At 43.9% G+C, this 26,410-nt stretch overlaps 1 protein-coding gene across 1 annotated transcript in view; it reads left to right on the top strand.

Annotated features, from left to right (window-relative positions):
• The window catches only part of LOC311099900 (mitogen-activated protein kinase kinase kinase 7-like), a gene marked incomplete at both ends in the record, with an annotated part of 50,237 nt that extends 26,862 nt beyond the window's left edge, over nt 1-23,375 (top strand). The window contains 2 exons of the mRNA XM_084140619.1: nt 1,260-1,375; nt 23,183-23,375. Coding sequence (XP_083996745.1) covers nt 1,260-1,375; nt 23,183-23,375 — 309 coding nt within the window. The remainder of the gene's footprint in view (nt 1-1,259; nt 1,376-23,182) is intronic.
• Nucleotides 23,376-26,410: the final 3,035 nt, after the last annotated feature.

Raw genomic sequence — 26,410 nt, 5'->3', positions numbered from 1 at the left:
TTAGGACGGGTTAGGATGGGTTAGGGTTAAGATGGGTTAGGGTTAGGGTGGGTTAGGGTTGGGATGGGTTAGGGTTAGGGTTGGGATGGGTTAGTGTTAGGAGGGGTTAGGGTTAGGGTGGGTTAGGGCTGGGATGGGTTAGGGTGGGTTAGGGTGAGTTAGGGTGGGTTAGGGTTAAGATGGGTTAGGGTTAGGGTGGGTTAGGGTTAAGATGGGTTAGGGTTAAGATGGGTTAGGGTTAGGGTGGGTTAGGGTTAAGATGGGTTAGGGTTAGGGTGGGTTAGGGTTAAGATGGGTTAGGGTTAGGGTGGGTTAGGGTTAAGGTGGGTTAGGGTTAGGGTGGGTTAGGGTTAAGATGGGTTAGGGTTAGGGTGGGTTAGGAGGGGTTAGGGTGGGTTAGGGTTAAGGTGGGTTAGGGTTAGGGTGGGTTAGGGTTAAGGTGGGTTAGGGTTAGGGTGGGTTAGGGTTAAGATGGGTTAGGGTTAAGATGGGTTAGGGTGGGTTAGGGTTAGGGTGGGTTAGGGTTAAGATGGGTTAGGGTTAGGGTGGGTTAGGGTTAGGGTGGGTTAGGGTTAGGGTGGGTTAGGGTTAGGGTGGGTTAGGGTTAAGATGGGTTAGGGTTAGGGTGGGTTAGGGTTAGGGTGGGTTAGGGTTAGGGTGGGTTAGGGTTAGGGTGGGTTAGGGTTAAGATGGGTTAGGGTGGGTTAGGGTTAGGGTGGGTTAGGGTTAAGATGGGTTAGGGTTAGGGTGGGTTAGGGTTAAGATGGGTTAGGGTTAGGGTGGGTTAGGGTTAAGATGGGTTAGGGTTAGGGTTGGGTTAGGGTTAAGATGGGTTAGGGTTAGGGTGGGTTAGGGTTAAGTAGGGTTAGGGTGGGTTAGGGTGGGTTAGGGATAGGGTGGGTTAGGGTTAGGGTGGGTTAGGGTTAAGATGGGTTAGGGTGGGTTAGGGTGGGTTAGGGTGGGTTAGGGTGGGTTAGGGTTAGGGTTAGGGTTAGGGTGGGTTAAGATGGGTTAGGGTGGGTTAGGGTTAGGGTGGGTTAGGGTTAGGGTGGGTTAGGGTTAGGGTGGGTTAAGATGGGTTAGGGTGGGTTAGTGTGGGTTAGGGTTAGGGTGGGTTAGGGTTAGGGTGGGTTAGGGTTAAGATGGGTTAGGGTTAAGATGGGTTAGGGTTAAGATGGGTTAGGGTGGGTTAGGGTGGGTTAGGGTTAGGGTGGGTTAGGGTTAAGATGTGTTACATGATGTTATCTGTTCCCTTCTAGCCAGTGCCTCCCTGCTCCTCTCTGAGAGAGTCAGTCCAGGTTTACAGGGACCACTGTATGATGGCCAAGGAGTTCCACCAGGTCAAACACCAGATCTCGCTGCTAGAGAACCGCAAGTAAGTCACTGTCAGTACAACTTTACTGATCACGTAAGTCACACATACATTTCTGGCGACCCCACCCCATCCCAAATGTAATGACACAACCTTAAAATCTGTAAATTTAGGTTTTTAGATTGACAAATTCACTTCAATTCACATTGTCCTCTTTCCGATCAAAATTAAGAGAACAAATGAATACATTTACACAATAAATTTGTATTTTTCAAATGATCTTTCTCCAAAAAAGTATGTGTATTGTCCCATACTAAACTCTGTAGTCTTATTTTCTTTAATCATTTTTAAACGTGGCGACCCGCAGGTTGGAATACCACTGCTGGACAGGGATAGTTGAATGGGTGTGGTTTATGGTTTAGTGGGCTACAGTAGCACTAGCTATTGAGGTACATATTACTGGTGCTGTAATCCAGGACATTGAGGTACATATTACTGGTGCTGTAATCCAGGACATTGAGGTACATATTACTGGTGCTGTAATCCAGGACATTGAGGTACATATTACCGGTGCTGTAATCCAGGACATTGAGGTACATATTACTGGTGCTGTAATCCAGGACATTGAGGTACATATTACCGGTGCTGTAATACAGGACATTGAGGTACGTATTACTGGTGCTGTAATCCAGGACATTGAGGTACATATTACTGGTGCTGTAATCCAGGACATTGAGGTACATATTACTGGTGTTGTAATCCAGGACATTGAGGTACATATTACCGGTGCTGTAATCCAGGACATTGAGGTGCATATTACCGGTGCTGTAATCCAGGACATTGAGGTACATACAATGGGGAAAAAAAGTATTTAGTCAGCCACCAATTGTGCAAGTTCTCCCACTTAAAAAGATGAGAGAGGCCTGTAATTTTCATCATAGGTACACGTCAACTATGACAGACAAATTGAGAAAAAAAATCCAGAAAATCACATTGTAGGATTTTTTATGAATTATTTGCAAATTATGGTGGAAAATAAGTATTTGGTCACCTGCAAACACGCAAGATTTCTGGCTCTCACAGACCTGTAACTTCTTCTTTAAGAGGCTCCTCTGTCCTCCACTCGTTACCTGTATTAATGGCACCTGTTTGAACTTGTTATCAGTATAAAAGACACCTGTCCACAACCTCAAACAGTCACACTCCAAACTCCACTATGGCCAAGACCAAAGAGCTGTCAAAGGACACCAGAAACAAAATTGTAGACCTGCACCAGGCTGGGAAGACTGAATCTGCAATAGGTAAGCAGCTTGGTTTGAAGAAATCAACTGTGGGAGCAATTATTAGGAAATGGAAGACATACAAGACCACTGATAATCTCCCTCGATCTGGGGCTCCACGCAAGATCTCACCCCGTGGGGTCAAAATGATCACAAGAACGGTGAGCAAAAATCCCAGAACCACACGGGGGGACCTAGTGAATGACCTGCAGAGAGCTGGGACCAAAGTAACAAAGCCTACCATCAGTAACACACTACGCCGCCAGGGACTCAAATCCTGCAGTGCCAGACGTGTCCCCTTGCTTAAGCCAGTACATGTCCAGGCCCGTCTGAAGTTTGCTAGAGTGCATTTGGATGATCCAGAAGAGGATTGGGAGAATGTCATATGGTCAGATGAAACCAAAATATAACTTTTTGGTAAAAACTCAACTCGTCGTGTTTGGAGGACAAAGAATGCTGAGTTGCATCCAAAGAACACCATACCTACTGTGAAGCATGGGGGTGGAAACATCATGCTTTGGGGCTGTTTTTCTGCAAAGGGACCAGGACGACTGATCCGTGTAAAGGAAAGAATGAATGGGGCCATGTATTGTGAGATTTTGAGTGAAAACCTCCTTCCATCAGCAAGGGCATTGAAGATGAAACGTGGCTGGGTCTTTCAGCATGACAATGATCCCAAACACACCGCCCGGGCAACGAAGGAGTGGCTTCGTAAGAAGCATTTCAAGGTCCTGGAGTGGCCTAGCCAGTCTCCAGATCTCAACCCCATAGAAAATCTTTGGAGGGAGTTGAAAGTCCGTGTTGCCCAGCGACAGCCCCAAAACATCACTGCTCTAGAGGAGATCTGCATGGAGGAATGGGTCAAAATACCAGCAACAGTGTGTGAAAACCTTGTGAAGACTTACAGAAAACGTTTGACCTGTGTCATTGCCAACAAAGGGTATATAACAAAGTATTGAGAAACTTTTTGTTATTGACCAAATACTTATTTTCCACCATAATTTGCAAATAAATTCATTAAAAATCCTACAATGTGATTTTCTGGATTTTTCTTTCTCATTTTGTCTGTCATAGTTGACGTGTACCTACGATGAAAATTACAGGGCTCGCTCATCTTTTTAAGTGGGAGAACTTGCACAATTGGTGGCTGACTAAATACTTTTTTCCCCCACTGTATCACTGGTGCTGTAATCCAGGACATTGAGGTACATATTACTGGTGCTGTAAACCAGGACATTGAGGTACATATTTCTGGTGCTGTAATCCAGGACATTGAGGTACATATTACCGGTGCTGTAATCCAGGACATTGAGGTACATATTACTGGTGCTGTAATCCAGGACATTGAGGTACATATTACTGGGGCTGTAATCCAGGACATTGAGGTACATATTACTGGTGCTGTAATCCAGGACATTGAGGTACATATTACCGGTGCTGTAATCCAGGACATTGAGGTACATATTACTGGTGCTGTAATCCAGGACATTGAGGTACATATTACCGGTGCTGTAATCCAGGACATTGAGGTACATATTACTGGTGCTGTAATCCAGGACATTGAGGTACATATTACTGGTGCTGTAATCCAGGACATTGAGGTACATATTACTGGTGCTGTAATCCAGGACATTGAGGTACATATTACTGGTGCTGTAATCCAGGACATTGAGGTACATATTACTGGTGCTGTAATCCAGGACATTGAGGTACATATTACTGGTGCTGTAATCCAGGACATTGAGGTACATATTACTGGTGCTGTAATCCAGGACATTGAGGTACATATTACCGGTGCTGTAATCCAGGACATTGAGGTACATATTACTGGTGCTGTAATCCAGGACATTGAGGTACATATTACCGGTGCTGTAATCCAGGACATTGAGGTACATATTACCGGTGCTGTAATCCAGGACATTGAGGTACATATTACCGGTGCTGTAATCCAGGACATTGAGGTACATATTACCGGTGCTGTAATCCAGGACATTGAGGTACATATTACCGGTGCTGTAATCCAGGACATTGAGGTACATATTACTGGTGCTGTAATCCAGGACATTGAGGTACATATTACCGGTGCTGTAATCCAGGACATTGAGGTACATATTACCGGTGCTGTAATCCAGGACATTGAGGTACATATTACTGGTGCTGTAATCCAGGACATTGAGGTACATATTACTGGTGCTGTAATCCAGGACATTGAGGTACATATTACCGGTGCTGTAATCCAGGACATTGAGATACATATTACTGGTGCTGTAATCCAGGACATTGAGCAAGGCCCTTTATACCTCTTCTTGACTGTGTCCAGCTCCCTAATCAACGAAATCAAAGCTAGACCGTCAGGGAGCATCGCAAATTCTCAAAATGATGTGCGAAAATTCCTTCTCCACTCTGAAGAACGTGTTCAGTGAACACGTGTTACATCAACAAAAAGCCCAGTTTGTCCAGCTGGCATTTGAGAGGGACATGAGAAATAAATGTAGCCATGAAAGAGAATGGAATCAGAACATTCTCATGAGGTTCAGCACAGCATGGAGGAGGCTGCAACAAAATGGTAAAGTACAAAGTACATGTGGTAGTCTCCCGAGTGGCGCAGTGGTCTAAGGCTGTGCCACTAGAGATCCTGGTTCGAATCCAGGCTCTGTTGTAGCCGGCCGCGACCGGGAGACCCATGGGGCGGCGCGCAATTGGCCCAGGGTAGGGGAGGGAATGGCCGGCAGGGATGTAGCATGGCGTTTGCAACGCCAGGGTTGTGGGTTTGATTCCCACAGGGGGTATGAAAAAAAATAATGTATGCACTAACTGTAAGTTGCTCTGGATAAGAGCGTCTGCTAAATGACTAAAATGTAAATGTACAACCCTTATGGTCCTGGCCACCGTGCCAGAATTATTAATTTGTTGGTTTTCCCTCATGTAAACATACTGCTTGTTTGGCTGATTTCTGAATGTAATCTCTAGTTTAAGGCCTTTGCTTTTAACTTCAATGCATCTTTTAGATTTATCTGTGATTCTTAATGTCATCGCTTGCCTTTGCTTGATCGATATACAGCTTTGCGTTGTTTGACGGGTATAGGGACCACGACTATGCAACCAATTGGTTGTGCTCTGAGGTGGCGCTGAAATTGGCAGGTGTATCTAATGTAGTCCTTTCATCACGCTGACTGGTGACTGGCCTTCTGTCCTAAATCGATGGTTACGTGTGTGTGCTGTTTTAACATCCTTAAGAGTCTATTGACGCACCCGCGCATCAATCTAAATAACACAGTAAATAAATAACCATCAAAAGCCGTCAGTTTAAAAACTAGAGATATTTTTTTTGCACGGGCTGCGTCTCAATCTGCTTCTCAATCCACCTCATGCCTTCTGCATCTGTGGTGGAAGGTGGCCGAGCTACAGATGTGTTTGCCAGACCAGGAGACATCCCGAAAATTGGTCTTCTCACAAAAACCGTCTGTAGCGTCCGATCGGGTGGCCTAGAAACTATTATGACCAACCCACTCTATGGAACGTGGGAGACTCTCGCGATGATGTTCTCCATTTTGCTCTATGTCACAAGTGTCAAGGGGACTCCTCTGAAGTCGGTAACGCTGATGTGCCAACTTCCTGGTCTGTAGCGTCCGAACCGTTTGAGCTACAAACTAATATGAAGCCCCTGTGGAAAAGGGGGAGACCGCTCACGAATACGATGATGTTCTCCATTTTGCTCTACGAAAACAAAACAAACAAAAAACATCCTGAGCTTTCTTACAGTACATATTGGCTCCCTCAGTTGTGTAAAAATAAAAACATAGCTACAAAGAGAGGACCATTAAGCCACCAATAAGCCATTCATCCTCAACAGCTTCCTCCTGTAGGCCAACATGATGTTCTGCAGAATGTACGAGTTCCACCTGGCCACCACATTCAGCAGCGTCTTTTTGACCATCACATGACCTATCGCCTGCACATTAAGAATGGATGCCTTTTCTGTTCACATAGTTGAACTCGTTTTGGGATGGCGCTTTTATGTCGATGTGGGGGGCCGTCTGTTGCTCCGTTCGTATTTGGGAACCCATTGATGGCAAAGAAACCCCTCTTGACTTCAACCTGCTGTGCGATGGTGTATGGAAATTGTATGTTACAGTTAGTTTTGCATCTAAAACGTTGGCTCATCGAGGGATGTGAGATGCCGATCCGCAAGCTTCCGCTTGTGGATAGCACTTGGATGTGCACAGGAATGGCATGCGTTTGCTTTTTTTAAAGTAAGTATTAAATCCTAGCAAAAATCCTATGAGATTGGTTTTGGGAAATTATATCTGATGAGCCAATATGTAAAAAGTCCCAACTGTCTCTAAAAACGCGCTCTCTGCGAAATGCAGCTTGCGCCAAATCTTCCAACAGAGCAAGATCATCCATCTCTCATTCGATTTCCCATTACCTCAGTCCTTTATAGTATTTACACAATGGTTTCACTTTCATACACGCCTATAATTTAATTTAATTTATTTTATATGGATTATCGTAACAAATGCACTGATGTGGTCAAATTACATATAGCCTGTCGAGATGTTGCATGAATTCACAATGGGAATACAAATTAAATCGACAAATAATGTAATTATTACTCTCAGAATGTCCGACATTTTCAACATATATTTTCCCCATGCTACACTCGACAAGCAGTTCCCTTATTCCACCACTTGACACTGTGCATACACATGGTCATGACTGTGCGTAAATCTATGCACACTCAAGCACAGTTCAAATTGATACATCTCGCGCATGTTTTACGCTGCTCATTGCGTATAGTGTCACAAAATTCGACAGAAACGTAGCCTATAGTTCTAATGATCGAAGTTTAAGCTATGAAGCCTGTAAGGATCTTTGACAGTGTTGCTCATCCTGTCAGCTGATCAGCGTGTGTGTCGGTAGGCACAAAGTATGTGTAGGTCTACTTCAGCTATGGTCGGCAGGTAGCTGAGTGGTTAAGAGCGTTGTGCCAGTAACTGAAAGGTCGCTGGTTCTAATCCCCGAGCCGACTAGGTGAAAAATGTGTCGATGTGCCCCTGAGCAAGGCACTTAAGCCTAATTGCTCCTGTGAGTCGCTCTGGATAAGAGCGTCTACTAAAATGTAAAAAAAAATCAGATACAGTTGTAGGACCTATATCTTTCTTGTGTTATTACATAAAGCGACGGTTGTTGTGTATGGTTGCATTTCAGATAAATTTTTGTAGATATGAACAGTAGTAGGACCAATGAGTGTACAAAACATTAGGAACACCTTCCTAATAATGAGTTGCACCCCCCTTTTGCCTTCAGCCTCAATTCGTCAGGGCATGGACTCTACAAGGTGTCGAAAGCGTTGCACAGGCATGCTGGCCCATGTTGACTCCAATGCTTCCCACAGTTGTGTCAAGTTGGCTGGATGTCCTTTGGGTGGTGGACCATTCTTGATACACACGAGAAACTGTTGTGTGTGAAAAACCCAGCAGCGTTGAAGTTCTTGACACAAACCGGTGCGCCTGGCACCAACTACCATACCCCGTTCAAAGACACTTAAATATTTTGTCTTGCCCATTCACCCTCTGAATGGCACACATACACAATCCATGTCTCAATTGTCTCAAAAATCCTTCTTTAACCTGTCTCCTCCCCCTGACTGAAGTGGATTTAACAAGTGACATCAATAAAGGATCATAGCTTTCACCTGGATTCACCTGGTCAGTCTACGTCATGGAAAGAGCAGGTGTTCCTAATGTTTAGTCCACTCAGTGTCCCTAATGTTTAGTCCACTCAGTGTCCCTAATGTTTAGTCCACTCAGTGTTCCTAATGTTTAGTCCACTCAGTGTCCCTAATGTTTAGTCCACTCAGTGTCCCTAATGTTTAGTCCACTCAGTGTACCTAATGTTTAGTCCACTCAGTGTACCTAATGTTTAGTCCACTCAGTGTACCTAATGTTTAGTCCACTCAGTGTCCCTAATGTTTAGTCCACTCAGTGTACCTAATGTTTAGTCCACTCAGTGTACCTAATGTTTAGTCCACTCAGTGTACCTAATGTTTAGTCCACTCAGTGTACCTAATGTTTAGTCCACTCAGTGTCCCTAATGTTTAGTCCACTCAGTGTACCTAATGTTTAGTCCACTCAGTGTACCTAATGTTTAGTCAACTCAGTGTACCTAATGTTTAGTCCACTCAGTGTACCTAATGTTTAGTCCACTCAGTGTACCTAATGTTTAGTCCACTCAGTGTCCCTAATGTTTAGTCCACTCAGTGTCCCTAATGTTTAGTCCACTCAGTGTTCCTAATGTTTAGTCCACTCAGTGTCCCTAATGTTTAGTCCACTCAGTGTACCTAATGTTTAGTCCACTCAGTGTACCTAATGTGTAGTCCACTCAGTGTACCTAATGTTTAGTCCACTCAGTGTCCCTAATGTTTAGTCCACTCAGTGTCCCTAATGTTTAGTCCACTCAGTGTACCTAATGTTTAGTCCACTCAGTGTACCTAATGTTTAGTCCACTCAGTGTACCTAATGTTTAGTCCACTCAGTGTACCTAATGTTTAGTCCACTCAGTGTCCCTAATGTTTAGTCCACTCAGTGTACCTAATGTTTAGTCCACTCAGTGTACCTAATGTTTAGTCAACTCAGTGTACCTAATGTTTAGTCCACTCAGTGTACCTAATGTTTAGTCCACTCAGTGTACCTAATGTTTAGTCCACTCAGTGTACCTAATGTTTAGTCCACTCAGTGTACCTAATGTTTAGTCCACTCAGTGTACCTAATGTTTAGTCCACTCAGTGTCCCTAATGTTTAGTCCACTCAGTGTACCTAATGTTTAGTCCACTCAGTGTACCTAATGTTTAGTCCACTCAGTGTACCTAATGTTTAGTCCACTCAGTGTCCCTAATGTTTAATCCACTCAGTGTACCTAATGTTTAGTCCACTCAGTGTACCTTGTGTTATTAGAGCTCTAAAGCAATAAGAGTTGTGCCCCCCCCCCCCCCCCACCCCACCCCATAGAGGCCTGTCACACACACATACACACATACACACACACATACATACACACACACACACACATCCTGGAGTCGGGCCAGTCCATCCCTTTACAGCAGCTGTGATGTGTCTTAGCAGGGGATTGTCAGGAACAAGGTTGCTACCCACCACCCCTTTACACAAACACGCACACACACACACACACACACACACACGTTCCACAGTGGATGGCAGACAGGGGGTCTCCTTATAAAGTCGTCATGCTGCCTTCCACACTGTTACATGCATCTGAATTAATTTAAATTACTTCAGAGTATTTTATACGTTGTATTACACCGGGCTGAACTACACTCCCAATGCTTTTTATAACAAGATACTAGGTCTAACCTGCTGTGAGATGACTGCTCCTCACCAAAGGGGCGTGACAAAGTTTTTCGGGAAGCTCTGGGAATTGAGCTTTGAAATCCGTTCAGTTAAGATTAGAATTTTGATTACAACATAGGGTTTTAGTTGTCTTTGACGGAATAGCCTACAATGTTTTTTCAGCTCAGATTTACTCACGGCTCAACGGCTGCAGGACAGGAGAGAAGAAAGAATATAGGATTATATTCACTACATCACCAGCAGTATGTGGACACCTGCTCGTCCAACATCTCATTCCAAAATCATGGGCATTAATATGGAGTTGGTCCCCCCCTTTGCTGCTATAACAGCCTCCACTCTTCTGGGAAGTCTTTCCACTAGATGTTGGAACATTGCTGCAAGTGCATTAGTGAGGTCAGGCACTGATGTTGGGCGATTAGGCCTGGCTCGCAGTCGGCGTTCCAATTCATCCCAAAGGGTGTTCGATGGGGTTGAGGTCAGGGCTCTGTGCAGGCCAGTCAAGTTCTTCCACACCGATCTCGACAAACCATTTCTGTATGGACCTCGCTTTGTGACCGGGGGTATTGTCATGCTGAAACAGGAAAGGGCCTTCCCCAAACCGTTGCCACAAAGATGGAAGCACAGAATCGTCTAGAATGTGATTGTATGTTGTAGCGTTAAGATTTCCCTTCATTGGAACTAAGGGGCCTAGACCGAATCATGAAAAACAGCCCCAGACCATTATTCCTCCTCCACCAAGCTTTACAGTTGGCACTATGCATTGGGGCAGGTAGCATTCTCCTGGCATCCACCAAACCCAGATTCGTCCGTCGGACTGCCAGATGGTGAAGCGCAATTCATCACTCCAGAGAACACTTTTCCACTGGTCCAGAGTCCAATGGCGGCAAGCTTTACACCACTCCAGCCGACGCTTGGCATTGCGCATGGTGATCTTAGGCTTGTGTGTGGCAGCTCGGCCATGGAAACCCATTTCATGAAGCTCCCGATGAACGGTTGTTGTGCTGAAGTTGCTTCCAGAGGCAGTTTGGAACTCGGTAGTGAGTGTTGCAACTGAGGACAGACCATTTTTACGTGCTACGCGCTTTAACGCTTCGGCGGTCCCGTTCTGTGAGCTTGTGTGGCCTACCACTTCAGCCGTTGTTGTTGCTCCTAGACGTTTTCACTTCACAATAACAGCACTTACAGTTGACCAGGGCAGCTCAAATGACTTAGGCTGGGTAAAGTTGCCCCTAGACGAATAACGTTGTACGACCAATCACCGGAGGACGGGAAGATGGCGGAAGTGGTTGATGAGTTCGAAATAAGCAGAGCGTCGAGTAAATTTGGGGAAGACGAATGTTCTGAATGGACTACAGTAGAATGAAAAACAGGAACAAAAAAGGAAATTGTCCAAAATTGGAGTGGAGGAAACGTGTGTAAATGATAATGATAATGATTCGCTTCTTGTTCGGGTGCGTTTCCTGAGTAAGGATGCGTATGTGGGAAACCCGTTTGAGGTGTCAAATGGTGAAGTATGCAAAGTGAAGTCTGTCACAGAGTGGTGTTATTCTGATTAATTGGATTTCTGAAGAGATTCCAGTGGGCCTCAAAAGAATCCGGACAACAGAAGTGTTTTGTTTTTATGAACATCGGAGTGGAGCACCCGTCAAAGGAGTCATCTCAGGGGTGACGACCGATGTTCCGGTTGAATACCTGAAGTGAATTCCTGGTGTGGTTGGTGCCCGGCGTCCGACCCGCTGGGTGAATGGAGAAAAAGAAGAAAGTCTGTCAGCCCTGTTGTTTTTTTTGTTGATAAAGAGCAATTACCTGAATGTGAAGCGTGTGAAGCTTGGTTATGTAAGATACGCCATAATATATTTCGTCAACCAAATCACTGCAGTGTAAGAATTGTAAAGGATTTGGCAATGTTTCAAGTGTATGCAGACAAACAGAGCATTACTGAAGAACGGTGTGTAGAAGGACGACGGTGTTGCGATTGTAATGGGGATCATGATCCCGAGTTCCTGTAGTGCCCTGTAAGGGTGAAGGAGATTGAGGTGGCAAAAGTTAGAGCGGTCACTCGAATCTCCTACGCGGAAGCGATTTTAAAATAATTGAGAAAACAAGTGGTGCTAGTGAAGAGATGGTAGTGGATACTCCACAGCCTGTAGTAAATGTCTGCTGCCAGTCAAAAGATACCCTGTGTGTTAAAAATATGGATTTAGTTGCGTTCATTGCCACAGCTATAAACTGTACAGCACAAGTCTCAAAGAAGTCAAAGACACAAGACATTATCCCGGGTTCCCCTTGAGCCTGTGTAGTGATCAGATCTGTTTTATTTATTTATTTTTAACAGAAAAGTTTGTGATTTATTTATTTAGTCGTTTTTTGGCAGTTGAGTTTTTTTTGGGGGAAATCCTGTCTCCATCCGGTATAGTAGGGGGTGGGGTGCACATTACATTGTGTGATCGCCAAGATACCATAGAAGAAGAAGAAAGGCAGATCTAGCAGGGCAGAAATTTGACGAACTGACTGTGCCACGTTGAAAGTCGCTGAGCTCTTCAGTACTGCCAAGGCTAGGGGAAGCTTTTCCCTAAAGTAAATGTAATTAAATTGCCAAAAATTATATAGCCTAATTAGCTTACTCCTGTCTATACAGAAATAAATACAATAATTCAAAATAGGCTATTAAAGCATGATTTGGCCACAGAGGATATTTAGCTTCTTTAAAAAAAAAAAAAAGTTGTGGATTGTTTTAAATCGCATTGCCTACAAACGGAAGGAAAGGCGGCGAGCGCAATTTGGGGAGACTATCGTTGAGTTGCGACTGTCTGTGAAAAGTAGAGGCCCTCACTACATATTCGTCGCCAAACCCACTGGCTCCAACACTCACCCGTAGTCTGCGCTCCAGCAGGTATATCTCACTGGTCATCCCCAAAGCCAACACCTCCTCTGGCCGCCATTCCTTCCAGTTCTCTGCTGCCAATGACTGGAACGAACTGCAAAAATCTCTGAAGCTGGAGACACTTATCTCCCTCACTAACTTTAAGCATCAGTTGTCAGAGCACCTTACCGATCACTGCACCTGTACACAGCCCATCTGAAATTAGCCCACTCAACTACCTCATCCCCATATTGTTATTTATTTCGCTCATTTGCACCCCAGTATCTCTATTTGCACATCATCTTCTACACATCTATCACTCCAGTGTTTTTTTTATTTTTTTTTTATAATATGTTTATTATTTTCCAATAAAAATAAAGTAAAAGAGACAGCAATACAAACAATGACATTCATTGTACTGTTGGATGGGATGGCCAGTTTAGAGGACAAAACAAAAGTTAACTCACACATACACAAAATAAAACAAAATCCTATTAGGTGGTACGTGTATAAGAAGACAGCATATAGTCATTACAAGCAGTGTAGTTCAGCCAAAAATAAATATTGAGTGGAGTACAGCACAGAGTAGCAGCAGATCGTCAGCCCAGTTATGAAGCGGGACTAGACCATTTATCCAGTATCGGCTGCCATATTTTGTAAAACAATGGACTTCTATTGGAGGTGTTGTATCGAATCTTTTCCATATGGATTACATTCCCTAAATCCCGTAACCACATTTCAAAGGTAGGTACAGTCTCCAATTTCCAAAATTGCAATATGAGCCTTTTGGCTAATAGAGTACAAAGAGAGACAGCTTTCCCCTCCTGGTTATTCCCATCAACTGTACCAAACAGAGCGATCAATGGGTCTGGGGCTAGAACTCTATCAAAGGCCTTAGATAAGTAATCAAAAATGAGAGCCCAGTAAGCCTGTAATTTAGGGCATGTCCAGAATAAGTGGGACAACGTCCCCTCCTCCTGCTTGCACCTCTCACACAGTGGTGAGGTGTCCGGGAATATTTTATGCAGTTTTACTTTTGAGTAGTGTAACCTGTGTATCACCTTAAACTGTACAAGGTTGTGTCTGGCATTCACTGAACTGTGGTTTATATTCCTGAGAGCTTCTATCCAGTCCTCATTTGAGATTTCTGAACCAAGTTCTTGTTCCCAAGCCCTTTTAATGGTGTCTGTGGATACCTCTATGTGGGCCTGTAGCACATCATACAGTCTGGAGACCGACCCTTTTGAATGGGGTTTGACAAGGATCAAGCTATCTAATGTAGGACTATTTGGCTTCATGCCATACTGTGGGATGTGTGTCCTTAAGAAATTCCTGATTTGGAGGTATCTGAAAAAATGTGTTGTTGGCATGTTGAACTTTGCCTGTAGTTGTTGAAATGAAGCTAACTGACCATCTATGTATAGATTACCAATTGTTGTGAGCCCCTTCTCCCTCCACTGTGAAAACACCACATCATCCATTGCAGGGTGGAAAGCATGATTCCGGCTAATCGGGCTGTCTATGTACACAGTGGGTATGTTAAGAAAATCCCTAATCTGTTTCCAGATCCTAAGAGTATGACAAATGACTGGATTGGAGTCATAAGTGGCTTTTTTCACATATGATGGGCTATTAACAAGTGCAGGGAGTGAGGAACGTTGACAGGAGGCCTGCTCAATCAAAAGCCATGAAGGCATATCCTTCCGTCTCATCTCAGGTAAACTTTCCCTCCAGAAAGACACAATGTTCAGATTAGCAGCCCAATAATACAGTTTGAAGTGAGGAAGGCCAAAGCCCCCCTCTATCTTGTACTTGCATAAATGCTTCTTTGCAATTCTGGCTGCCTTGTTATCCCATAAAAATGGAGTTACTATTGAATCCAGTTTCTTAAAATAGCTTTGTGGTATGAAATTGGGTAGACATTGGAAGAGGTAAAGAAACCTGGGTAGGACAACCATTTTAATAGCGTTTATACGACCAACCAAGGAAATAGGCAGAGTTTTCCAGAAATCTATATTTTGTTTAAGCTGATATATTTTCATGTCCCAATTCACTTTCAATAGCTGGTCAAGGTCTCTTGTCACTACAATGCCAAGGCTTGTGAACTTGTCCCTCACTGTTCTAAGCGGGGTAGATTGCAGAAATTGCATATCCACAGGCCGTGATATTGGCATCATCTCACTTTTTTGCCAGTTTATCTTGTAGCCAGAGAAGGAGCCGAATGTGTTTATCAAGTTAAGTAATGGTGGAATAGACGTTTTAGGCTTGGACAAAAACAAAAGAACATCGTCTGCATATAGGGAAATTTTGTGCTGTGTGTCTTTTATTTTAACAGAAGCTATATCGGCACATGCCCGAATGCGCGTAGCAAGGGGTTCCATGGCTATAGCGAAGAGAGCAGGCGAAATAGGGCACCCCTGTCGGCACCCCTTGAACAGGCGGAATGACTGCGACATTTCCTGATTGGTCACCACGGACGCCATTGGGTGTGCATAAATAATTCTTATCCAATTAATAAATTCCTTTCCAAATCCGAAATGCTCCAGAACCGACATCATATACTTCCACTCAATCTGATCAAACGCCTTCTCTGCATCAAGAGCTATTACCACTGCCTCAACTTTATGATCATGATACATTACGTTGAAAAGGCGTCTCAAATTGTAGTATATATGTCGGCCCGGGATAAAACCTGTCTGGTCAGGGTGTATGATGTCGGAAATATATTTTTTCAATCGGTTTGCCAATATCTTTGTCAACACCTTGTTTTCTATGGGGAGTAACGACACGGGGCGATACGACGACATCTCCATGGAATCTCTATATTTTTTCAAGATCAGGGCTATTGTAGCCTCATACAGTGTTTGCGGGAGTTTGGTATTTTCTTTGGATTGTTGAAACATTCGCAGCATAAGTGGAGATAGACTAGCGCAGTACTTCTTATAGAATTCTATTACATATCCATCGGGCCCAGGGGCCTTGCTGTTTGGAAATTGTGCTATCGCTGTGTTAATTTCATCTAAGGTTATCCCTGCATCGAGTGCGGCAGCTGCCCCCCTGTCTAGTTTAGGAAGTTCACAATCAGCGAGAAAGCGTTCCATAGTTTGTGGATCAGTAGCATCGCATTTTGATTGGTATAGCTCTGAGTAAAACTGTGCAAAGCATTTATTAATGTCCTGCGGATCTGTTACTATTTTACCCTTCTTGTCTTTTATTTTGTGAATAGCTCTAGATGCTTGTACATGCCTTAGCTGTCTTGCTAATAATTTATGTGGTTTGTCCCCCAGTTCAAAATAACTTTGTTGCGTTCTAGCAAGTAAAGAGCCCACCCGTTTCGAAAGGATGGTATTGTATTCATACTTTAACTTTGTGATCTTCTCAAGGACTGTATACGAGGAATTTGTCCTAAAAACGTTCTCCTGTTCCCCTAACTCTCTTTCAATTTCTCTCAGCCTAGTATTGGCACGTTTCTTCCTCTCTGATGTATAAGAAATAATGTAACCTCTAATCACAGCCTTTAGAGATTCCCAAAGGGTGGAGTCGTCAACATCCCCCGTGTCGTTAGTACTGAGGAAAAAGGCAATCTGCTCCTCCAAATACTGACAGAAAGCCTCATCTTTCAACAGGTATGCGTCTAAGCGCCACGGTCGCCGACCTGTCGACATATTGTCGAGTTTCAGCACCATGGACAGAGGAGAGTGGTCCGTAATTAGAATGGGGTGATAGGTAACCGACTCAGCTGCTGAGATTAGTTTGGAGTCCAACAAAAAATAGTCAATTCTGGAATATGATTTATGAACTGATGAGAAGAAAGAATAATCCCTGTCTGTTGGGTGCGTCAGTCTCCAAATATCGACAATGTTAAGGTTTGTCATCAATGTATTTAGACAGACACTGGCATTTGATTGTTGAAGTGACCTTGATAGCTGTTTATCTAAAAGAGGGTCTAACGTACAGTTAAAGTCACCTCCAACAATAACACTTGTATCCGAGATATTTGGTATGGCCTTAAATACCCTTTGAAAAAATACTGGATCATCGAAGTTGGGTCCATATAAATTGACCAAGGTTATTGGTTTTGAATTCAGTGTACCAGCCACAATAATATACCGACCATTAGGATCTGAAATCGAGGTTGAGTAAACAAAAGGAATGTTTTTCCTTATCAGGATTGCTACCCCTCTCGCTTTTGCATCAAAGTTAGACTGGTATATCTGACCGATCCAGCCGACTCGTAGCTTGGCCTGCGCGGGGCGTTTAATATGAGTTTCTTGAAGAAGCACTATGTCAGCACCCAGTGATTTAAGATGAGAAAAAACCTTAGCTCGTTTCACGACATGCCCTAATCCATTACAGTTCCAGCTGACTATCTTTATTCCACCTGGTCTACTCTGTGCTCGGTCACTATGTGGCATTTCTTATTTTAAAGCAAATTGCTGCTGTCATACAAAACCCAGAAGAAAAACGTCCCGCCGTGCGGGAGCTTGTCATGCCACCTGTACTAATAAACGTGAACATAAAACACAGACCCCAACCCCCCTCCCGTCCCTTTACTGAGTGACTTCCCCAAACGAAGCACTCCTTGGCTAACACACAAACGTTAGGGTGTCTAGACATAAAGCTTGAACTAACTCGTCGTCTATAGATGCTCCGCATATAAACTAATATTAAATAACACTTAACTTAACTCTCATGTTAGGGGGTGAGTGGCGCTAAAACATGACATGCCAAACAATGCTATATTAGCCACAACATCTCACCTATCCTATAAGTCCCAATTTCTGATCTTCTGATCGAAAAGACATAGGCCGGAAATTCAATTCACACACATTCCTGGCCTGTATTTGGCCATTTAGCCTGCTGGCACAGCCGTTCTGTATCCTCAGCCGGGGAGCTTGCTTGTCAAGAACAGATCTGCCTCTTTTGCGTTGTCAAACGTACGTGTTGATCCCTCGACTGTCACCTTAAACCGGGCTGGGAAGAGGAATCCATATCGGATGTTGGCCGCCCTGCATTTGTTGCGTACCTCATCATACTCTTTCCGTTGGTTCCTCACCTCCAAGGTAAGATCTGGGTAGAAAGACACCCTGGCTCCGTTGTAGTTAAGGGGGAACTTTTGACTAGCCAGCTTGAGGATGAGATCCCTGGTGTGGGGATAGTGCAGCCTTACAATGAATGGCCTTGGTGGCCCGCCCTTGGCCGGCTTCGTTGCCTGTGCTCTGTGTGCGCGGTCGATCAGGATGGCCGTTTTGAAGTGTTCACTCCCCAGCAATGCCGGTATCAGCTCCGAGACAAATTCAGTGGGTTTCCCTTTCTCCGTGTCCTCCTGGATCCCACATATTCGGATGTTCTGGCGTCTTGAATGCGACTCGAGCATTTCCAGTCGGGCCTTCAGGGTTTTGTTGTCATTTTTGAGCGTTGCGCACTGTTTCTCTATGTCCTGTAGCCTGGCCTCGTGATCGATTGTCGTCTGCTCAACCTCGTGCACCCTTCCCTTAGTTGCCTTCACAGTTTCGGCCAAAGTCCCAATACTCTTTGAGATATCAGCCAACCTTGTGTCCACCTTCTTGCTTAGTGCGTTTATGGCAGCCAGTATGTCACTTTGAGTAGGATCTGTGGGGAACTCTTGGAAGCTAGCCTCTTCAGCTAGCTCCTCGTGGGTCGGCGACGTTGAAATTGGTTCGTTGTCTATCTCATTCCAATTATCTTGTTTAGCGCCCCCTTTTTTGTTGCCTTTTCCCTTTGTCATATTTGTTTGAAGTTATAGGTTGTGAGAGGTTAAGATAAATATTAATTTGTTTCAAAATTGAGCGGAGCTCTAGCAATGCACGTCTACTCCATAGCACGCTCTCTAGCGCCCCCCCTATCACTCCAGTGTTAATACTAAATTGTAATTATTTTGCACTATGGCCTATTTATTGCCTTACCTCCATAACTTACTACATTTGCACACACTGTATATAGATTTTCTATTGTGTTATTGACTGTATGTTTTGTTTACCCAATATGTAACTCTGTGTTGTTGTTGTTTTTATCGCACTGCTTTGCTTTATCTTGGCCAGGTCGCAGTTGTAAATGAGAACTTGTTCTCAACTGGCTAACCTGGTTAAATAAAGGTGAAATAAATAAATAAAATAAACTAGGTGGTGACATTATGTCAAAATTAGGGGTGTAACGATTCGTTTTAACAACGATTCGATTTGTATCACGATTCGTGGTTGTCAATACGATTCAAGGACGATATTGGTTCATTTTGAACGATACGATCCGAAACGATTCAGTGACTTGAAATCGATTCAGTAACCTTTTAGCCAAAAATTCAACCAGTGTGACTGAAATAAATACCTGGATACTGGACAGTGCAGGTGAAGTTTCCTAGATTCCTGTTTCTTGTAAGGACCGCAATGGTGGCTTGATAATTTCTCGCTCGTCGGCTTCTCCTCTGTCGTCCGCCATGCTATGTTTTGTTGTCTTTGCGCCTTTGCGCTGCTGCTGGCGCGGGGCGATGACGTCACGGATAGGCAGACTGAATCGAGTAATGTTTAAAGCCTTTATCATTAAAAGTGCTAAGAAAAAACATCCATATAAAGTCTGACGTGCTTAAATCCAATGGGTTATTTCCTAGTATCGATACAATCGATTTATTACATTTTAAAACGATGTTAGATTGATATATGTTGTCCAAAAGGCCAACTCGCCGAGCACAGATCGATGTAGTTGGATCATAGGAATATAAATCGATACATCGATGTAGTAGATGGATCGTTACACCCCTAGTCAAAATGCAACAATGTTGTAGAAGATGTATTTTCACTACCAAGCTCTGTACAGTCTGCCTCTTTAGGTTACAACAAGCTGTTAAAGGTTAATAATGACACCTGTGAAAACTTGAGAATTGTGGCAAAGGGATTTATTTACGCCTTGAGATAGATCAGAAGACAGGGTTTTATATTAGTTCAGATATTGGGCAAAATGCCAGAGAAGACAAGGGAAAAGGTATACACGTTTTTCATAGATTTTATTTCACTTCCCTAAGGTTACATAGGATGGGATTGTGTGTGTTGGCAATGTGAAGGGGCAAAAGGAACCCTCCTACATGCACTGTGGGTTAGCCTGGTTGTGCACCCCCTATGGGACAAAGCCTTACAGTGCATGGCAGATGGCGTGTGATCCCAGGTACCTAGGTCACCAAGACTGTGTCTGTTGAGTGACAAGTCTGAAATAACAGGGATTAACCAGACAGAATGTAAAATATAATGTTGAGGTATTGTGTTATGGCTGGTCTGAAACATTGTGTCTGTGTTAAGGCTGGTCTGAAACATTGTGTCTGTGTTAAGGCGGGTCTGAAACATTGTGTCTGTGTTAAGGCTGGTCTGAAATATTGTGTCTGTGTTAAGGCTGGTCTGAAACATCGTGTCTGTGTTAAGGCTGGTCTGAAACATTGTGTCTGTGTTAAGGCTGGTCTGAAACATTGTGTCTGTGTTAAGGCTGGTCTGAAACATTGTGTCTGTGTTAAGGCTGGTCTGAAACATTGTGTCTGTGTTAAGGCTGGTCTGAAACATTGTGTCAGTGTTAAGGCTGGTCTGAAACATTGTGTCTGCGTTAAGGCTGGTCTGAAACATTCTGTCTGTGTTAAGGCTGGTCTGAAACATTGTGTCTGTGTTAAGGCTGGTCTGAAACATTGTGTCTGTGTTAAGGCTGGTCTGAAACATTGTGTCAGTGTTAAGGCTGGTCTGAAACATTGTGTCTGTGTTAAGGCTGGTCTGAAACATTGTGTCAGTGTTAAGGCTGGTTTGAAACATTGTGTCTGTGTTAAGGCTGGTCCTGAAACATTGTGTCTGTGTTAAGGCTGGTCTGAAACATTGTGTCTGTGTTAAGGCTGGTCTGAAACATTCTGTCTGTGTTAAGGCTGGTCTGAAACATTGTGTCTGTGTTAAGGCTGGTCTGAAACATTGTGTCTGCGTTAAGGCTGGTCTGAGCCAGTGTTCACGGAGTGGATGAATATGTTGTTAAAAACAACATGATATAAAATCATGTTAGCAAAGAGACTCCAAAAAGATACGGGAACGATTCCTGTGTTTCCTTAAGGGCACATTAAAGACTATCATGGCCATGAAATAGCAGATAATTTATCTGGAAAAAATATCCCTATGTATTTGTGTTTTTTGTTTTGTTTAATGAGTTGGTTGTTTTCTGTTAAAGTGAAATACATTTCCCCCAAAATACAAAATACCATTTTGTTTATAGCGGTTCACAATTTTGTGGCCCCCTCACCTTACATTGGTATCAAAAGTCTGATGGCACTATGGTGTGATAAGAGCATCTGCTAAATTAACTACACTGAGTATACCAAACGTTAGGAACACCTTCCTAATATTGAGTTGCACCCCCCTCTTTTGCCCTCAGAACAGCCTCAATTCATCGGGGCATGGACTCTACAAGGTGTCGAAAGCATTCCACAAGGATGCTGGCCCCATGTTGACTCCAATGCTTCCCACAGTTGTGTCAAGTTGGCTGAATGTCCTTTGGGTGGTGGACCATTCTTGATACACGTAGGAAATTGTTTTGGGTGAAAAACCCAGCAGCGTTGCAGTTCTTGACACAAACCGGTGCGCCTGGCACCTACTACCATACCCCGTTCAAAGGCACTTAAATATTTTGTCTTACCCATTCACCCTCCGAATGGCACACATACACAATCCATGTCTCAATTGTCTCAAGGCTTCAAAAAAAATCCTTCTTTAACCCGTCTCCTCCCCCTTCATCTACACTGACCTGAAGTGGATTTAACAAGTGACATCAATAAGGGATCATAGCTTTTCACCTGGATTCACCGGGTCAGTCAGTGTGTTCCAGAAGCTCTTATCCAGAGAGACAGTTCATTCAACTAAGGCAGATAAACAACAATATATCACTGTCATAGCAAGTAAGAAGGTTCTGTAACGGTAACTGAGAATGTCGTTGCTGTTCGGCCAGCTACGTGTATTTTAATTAAATACAGTACTTTGCAAAAGTATTGTATATTTAATTTTTTATACATTGGTCTTTGGGGTATTTAGTCATTTACACCCATCCCTGAGTATAGTACAGTACAACGCTATGGCGTGTACAACACAATGTTTAGTACCAACCACATAGTCGTATCAATCTGGTTCACCCCATGGTGAGATCTACAATGCAACTCCTCTTGGGGATATTACAGTACAGTAATACTTTTGATTACACAAGAAGTGATGGGAGGGAGATGATACATCATGCATGACTTGTCTGAAAGACTGGTTAACTGTTAGTACCCCCCCCCGTGCACACAGTTAGACTGGTCCCAGATCTGTATGTAGTTTAACTCTCTATGACAATGCCGAAGTGATTACAGGTTACAGAAAGGGGGAAGAGAGAGAGAGAGAGAGAGAGAGAGAGAGAGAGAGAGAGAGAGAGAGAGAGAGAGAGAGAGAGAGAGAGAGAGAGAGAGAGAGAGAGAGAGAGAGAGAGAGAGAGAGAGAGAGAGAGAGAGAGAGAGAGAGAGAGAGAGAGAGAGAGAGAGAGAGAGAGAGAGAGAGAGAGACAGAGACAGAGACAGAGACAGAGACAGAGACAGAGACAGACAGACAGACAGACAGACAGACAGACAGAGAGACAGAGAGAGAGAGAGAGAGAGAGAGAGAGGGCCGAGCGTTAAGGATTGCAACACCCGCTCCGCCTCACATGTCGACACAGAAAACACCTACACACGTTATGTTCTTCAAATTAATTTATATTCAAAGTCCTATTTTCCTAACCTTAAACCTAACCCCTTACCCTAATTCTAACCCTAATTGTATACCTAACCCTAAGCTTAAAATAGCCTTTGTCCTCATGGGGAGAAGTTTCTTTGTTTTACTTTCCTTGTGGGGACTTTTGGGGATTTTAGGTCCCCACAAGGAAATAAGAACCAACCAACCCACACACACACACACACACACACACCCCACTACCACAGTCCAAAGGCCATAGTTTGTTTAGAGAGTGAGATGGCGGTCTGCCAGATCAGGTCACAACCCGCTTGGCTACCAGACGACTTACTTTTATTAGGCTAACCTTCATTTAAACCAGGAAGTCCCGTTCACATAAACATCTGGCATTGGAGGCACTTCCAGTTGCTTTCCAAATGGCACCCTATTCCCTACGAAGTGCCCTACTTTAGACGAAGACCTAATGGCACCCTATTCCCTACGAAGTGCCCTACTTTAGACGAAGACCTAATGGCACCCTATTCCCTACGAAGTGCCCTACTTTTGCCCATGGCCCCACATTTTAATCTGTGAATTCACCTGGTTTCACCACCACCTTTAACCTTTAACCCTCCCCCCCTCCTCTCCAGGCGTGAACTGCTGGCAGAGCTGGTGGAGGAGGAGTTTGTTGCCGTGGAGATGGTCTGTCTGGAGGATGAGTTCCGTGTCCTGTCGGAGGAGAACGCCACGCTGCTCAACGTCCACACTGAGCGCGCTCAGCAGCTGGAGACGCTCAGCTCCACCAATCAGAATCAGACAAGCCAGGACAGCTCCGCCACGTGACCCCTGAATTCGACTTGACCCCAAGAGAGACGATGACCTCGCTCGAGACCTTCCAACTGACGCTACGGCCCGTATTCCAAAAGTGCTGATCTTGGATCTTCTGTTCATATATTAATATTTATTATGATCTAAAATGCCAAACTGATCCTAAATCAGCACTCTTTTTGGATATGGACCCTGATAACATTACTACCGGTAGCTGTCAAGTCCTTGTTTCCTCTGTCCTTGTTTCCTCTGTCCTTGTTTCCTATGACTTTGTTTCCTCTGTCATTGTTTCCTTATCTCCTTTCTAAGAGCATTGGAGAAGAGGATACAAGGTCCCTCGCTTGGACCTTCTCTTCCAATGCACTTTGAGGGGAACTAAGGACCAGGGTTGGGGCCAAATTCCATTTCAATCCCAGTCAGTTCAGGAAGTACACTGAAATTCTAACTCAAATTCTCTTCATTGCGTTTCAATGAGCAAAATCTGGAATCGGAATTTGGTTTTCTTTCTGAATTGAAATGGAATTAACCCCAACCCTGCTAAGGAAACAAGGACAGAGGAAGCAAGGACTTAGTAGTAGTAGTAGGCTCTGTGAGTCTCTGGGCTTGTGGAGACATACAGGTGGTGTGATGTGGTCCAAAATGATTTCAGGGGGGCTCCCCCCCCCCCCCTCTCCCCCTTTCCTCTCCCCTCTCTTCCTCATCCTCCTCCCCTCCATGCAAGGACCTAAGGGATCCTGTCCTTGTTATTAAAAGGAGGAGTGGGCTAGTCAGAATGACAATGTGCTGGTTTTTATGGTAGTTCCCTGTAGAGCGTCTGCTAAATGACGTAAATGTAAATGTAAATGTAGTAACTGCTACTAGCTGTGGTGAGGAAAACACTAATGACAATGACGCACTCTGTATGTGGCACAATAAAGTTCTCTATTATGAATAAATAAATACATTTTATGTGGGTGTCCGTCAGCATGATCATTCAGTTTCATTTCCTGTAGAATGTCTGCTTATTATGACCTCACTACATGGCAACACTTCACTACCATGGAATAAGGAACTGTCCATTTCGCAATGACATTTAATCACTCCAGGATTGTGAAACCAACCATCATCTGTTAGTATTATTTATGACTCTCTCTCTCTCTCTCTCCCCTATTGACTCTCACTTTCTCTCTCTCTCTCCCTCACTATTCCCCCCCTCTCTCTTGCTTTGCCTCTCTCTCTCTCTCTCTCTCTCTCTCTCTCTCTCTCTATCTCTCTCTCTCTCTCTCTCTCTGTCTCTTTCTCTCTCTCTCTCTCTCTCTCTCTTTACCCCTCTCTCTCGCTCTCTCTCTCTCTCATCAACTCATATGGTTGTAGCACTCAAGTACACCAAGCCTGCCATACCTTGGGTATCTTCTAACTCCCCAGGTGAATAACTGTATAATGCCAGTGGAGGAAGGGACCGTAGCAGGTGAATAACTGTATAATGTAAATAATTATTTTAAGAATGTGAAATGTCAGAATAAGAGTAGAGAGAATTATTTATTTCAGCTTTTGGAAATTGCTCCCAAGGATGAACCAGACTTGTGGAGGTCTACCATTTTTTTTCTGAGGTCTTGGCTGATTTCTTTTGATTTTCCCATGATGTCTGTCACGCTCGTCGAACAGAGAGGACCAACGCGCAGCGTTGCGGGTGAACATATTTATATTTATTGACTAGATCACACGATCAAAACAAAGAACGAAACGTGAAGTCCTTCGATACACAAACCGAAAGGAACAAGAAACCACAACACAAAGTGAAAAGACCGATAGTTAAATATGGCTCCCAATCAGAGACAACCAGCTGACACTTGTTGCCTCTGATTGGGAGTCACTCAGGCCAACATAGATATACAAAACATAGACTTACACACCCTGGCTCAACATAACATAGTCCCCAGAGCCAGGGCGTGACAATGTCAAGCAAAGAGGCACTGCGTTTGAAGGTAGGCCTTGAAAATACATCCACAGGTACACCTCCAATTGACTCAAATTATGTCAATTAGCCTATCAGAAGCTTCTAAAGCCATGACATCATTTTCCTGAATTTTCCAAGGCAATTTTTAAAGGCACAGTCAACAGTGTATGTAAATTTCTGACCCACTGGAATTGTGAAATAATCTGTCTGTAAACAATTGTTGGAAAAATTACTTGTTTCATGCACAAAGTAGATGTTCTAACCGACTTGCCAAAACTATAGTTTGTTAACAAGAAATTTGTGGAGTGGTTGAAAAACGAGTTTTAATGACTCCAACCTAAGTGTGTGTAAACTTCCGACTTCAACTGTAAATCTGTCTCGGACAAGGTGACTTTTATCAATATATTTGCCTCTATTTACTCTCAGATTTGAAAATACTAATTAGCATCAAAGTTCTACATATCTACAAATCCCTGCAAGCTCCTGCATGAGAGAGAGTTGAAAACAACAGGTCTGGGACCGGTCAGGCTGTCACGGTTGCGGCCGAGGCGGCTCCTTCTCCTTGTTCGGGCAGGCTTCGGCGGTCGTCGTCTCCGGAGTACTAGCTGCCACCGTTCGATGCTTCATGTTTGATTGGTTTTGTCTGTTTGTCACACCTGTTTATTGTTTAGTGTTCATTAGGCACCCTATTTAGTTCTCTTGTGTTTGGTCAGGTGTTGTGTGTAATTGTTCTACTGTCACGTGTTGTTGTTTGGTCCTCTGTATTGTGCTCTCTTATTTTCGTGTTGTGTAAGAGAGTCCTGCACGTTGTGCGTACTTACTTTGGACAGTCTAGTGTGCGTTTGTTTTCGCCTGTGGCCTGTTGCCGTGTTTGGCGTGTACTACGGACTTCACTAAAGACATTTGGCTTTGAATCTCTGTGTCCTGCGTGTGATTCCACGTTCCACTACACTCCACCTTGACAGAATTACACACCATCTTATGGAATCAGCAGGAGCACCCGCACCCCCCGAGATCATGGAGGAGCGCCTTCGTGGTCAGGAGGATCGCATCAACCAAATCGGGCACGCCCTAGACCGAGTGATGAACACCCTCCATCGATGGGAGACCAGCG

The sequence above is a fragment of the Coregonus lavaretus genome (assembly GCF_964263955.1).
Source record: "Coregonus lavaretus genome assembly, chromosome: 24".
Lineage (NCBI taxonomy): Eukaryota > Metazoa > Chordata > Actinopteri > Salmoniformes > Salmonidae > Coregonus > Coregonus lavaretus.
Note: the sequence above shows the minus strand (reverse complement) of the source record. Positions and strands in the feature narration are given on the sequence as shown.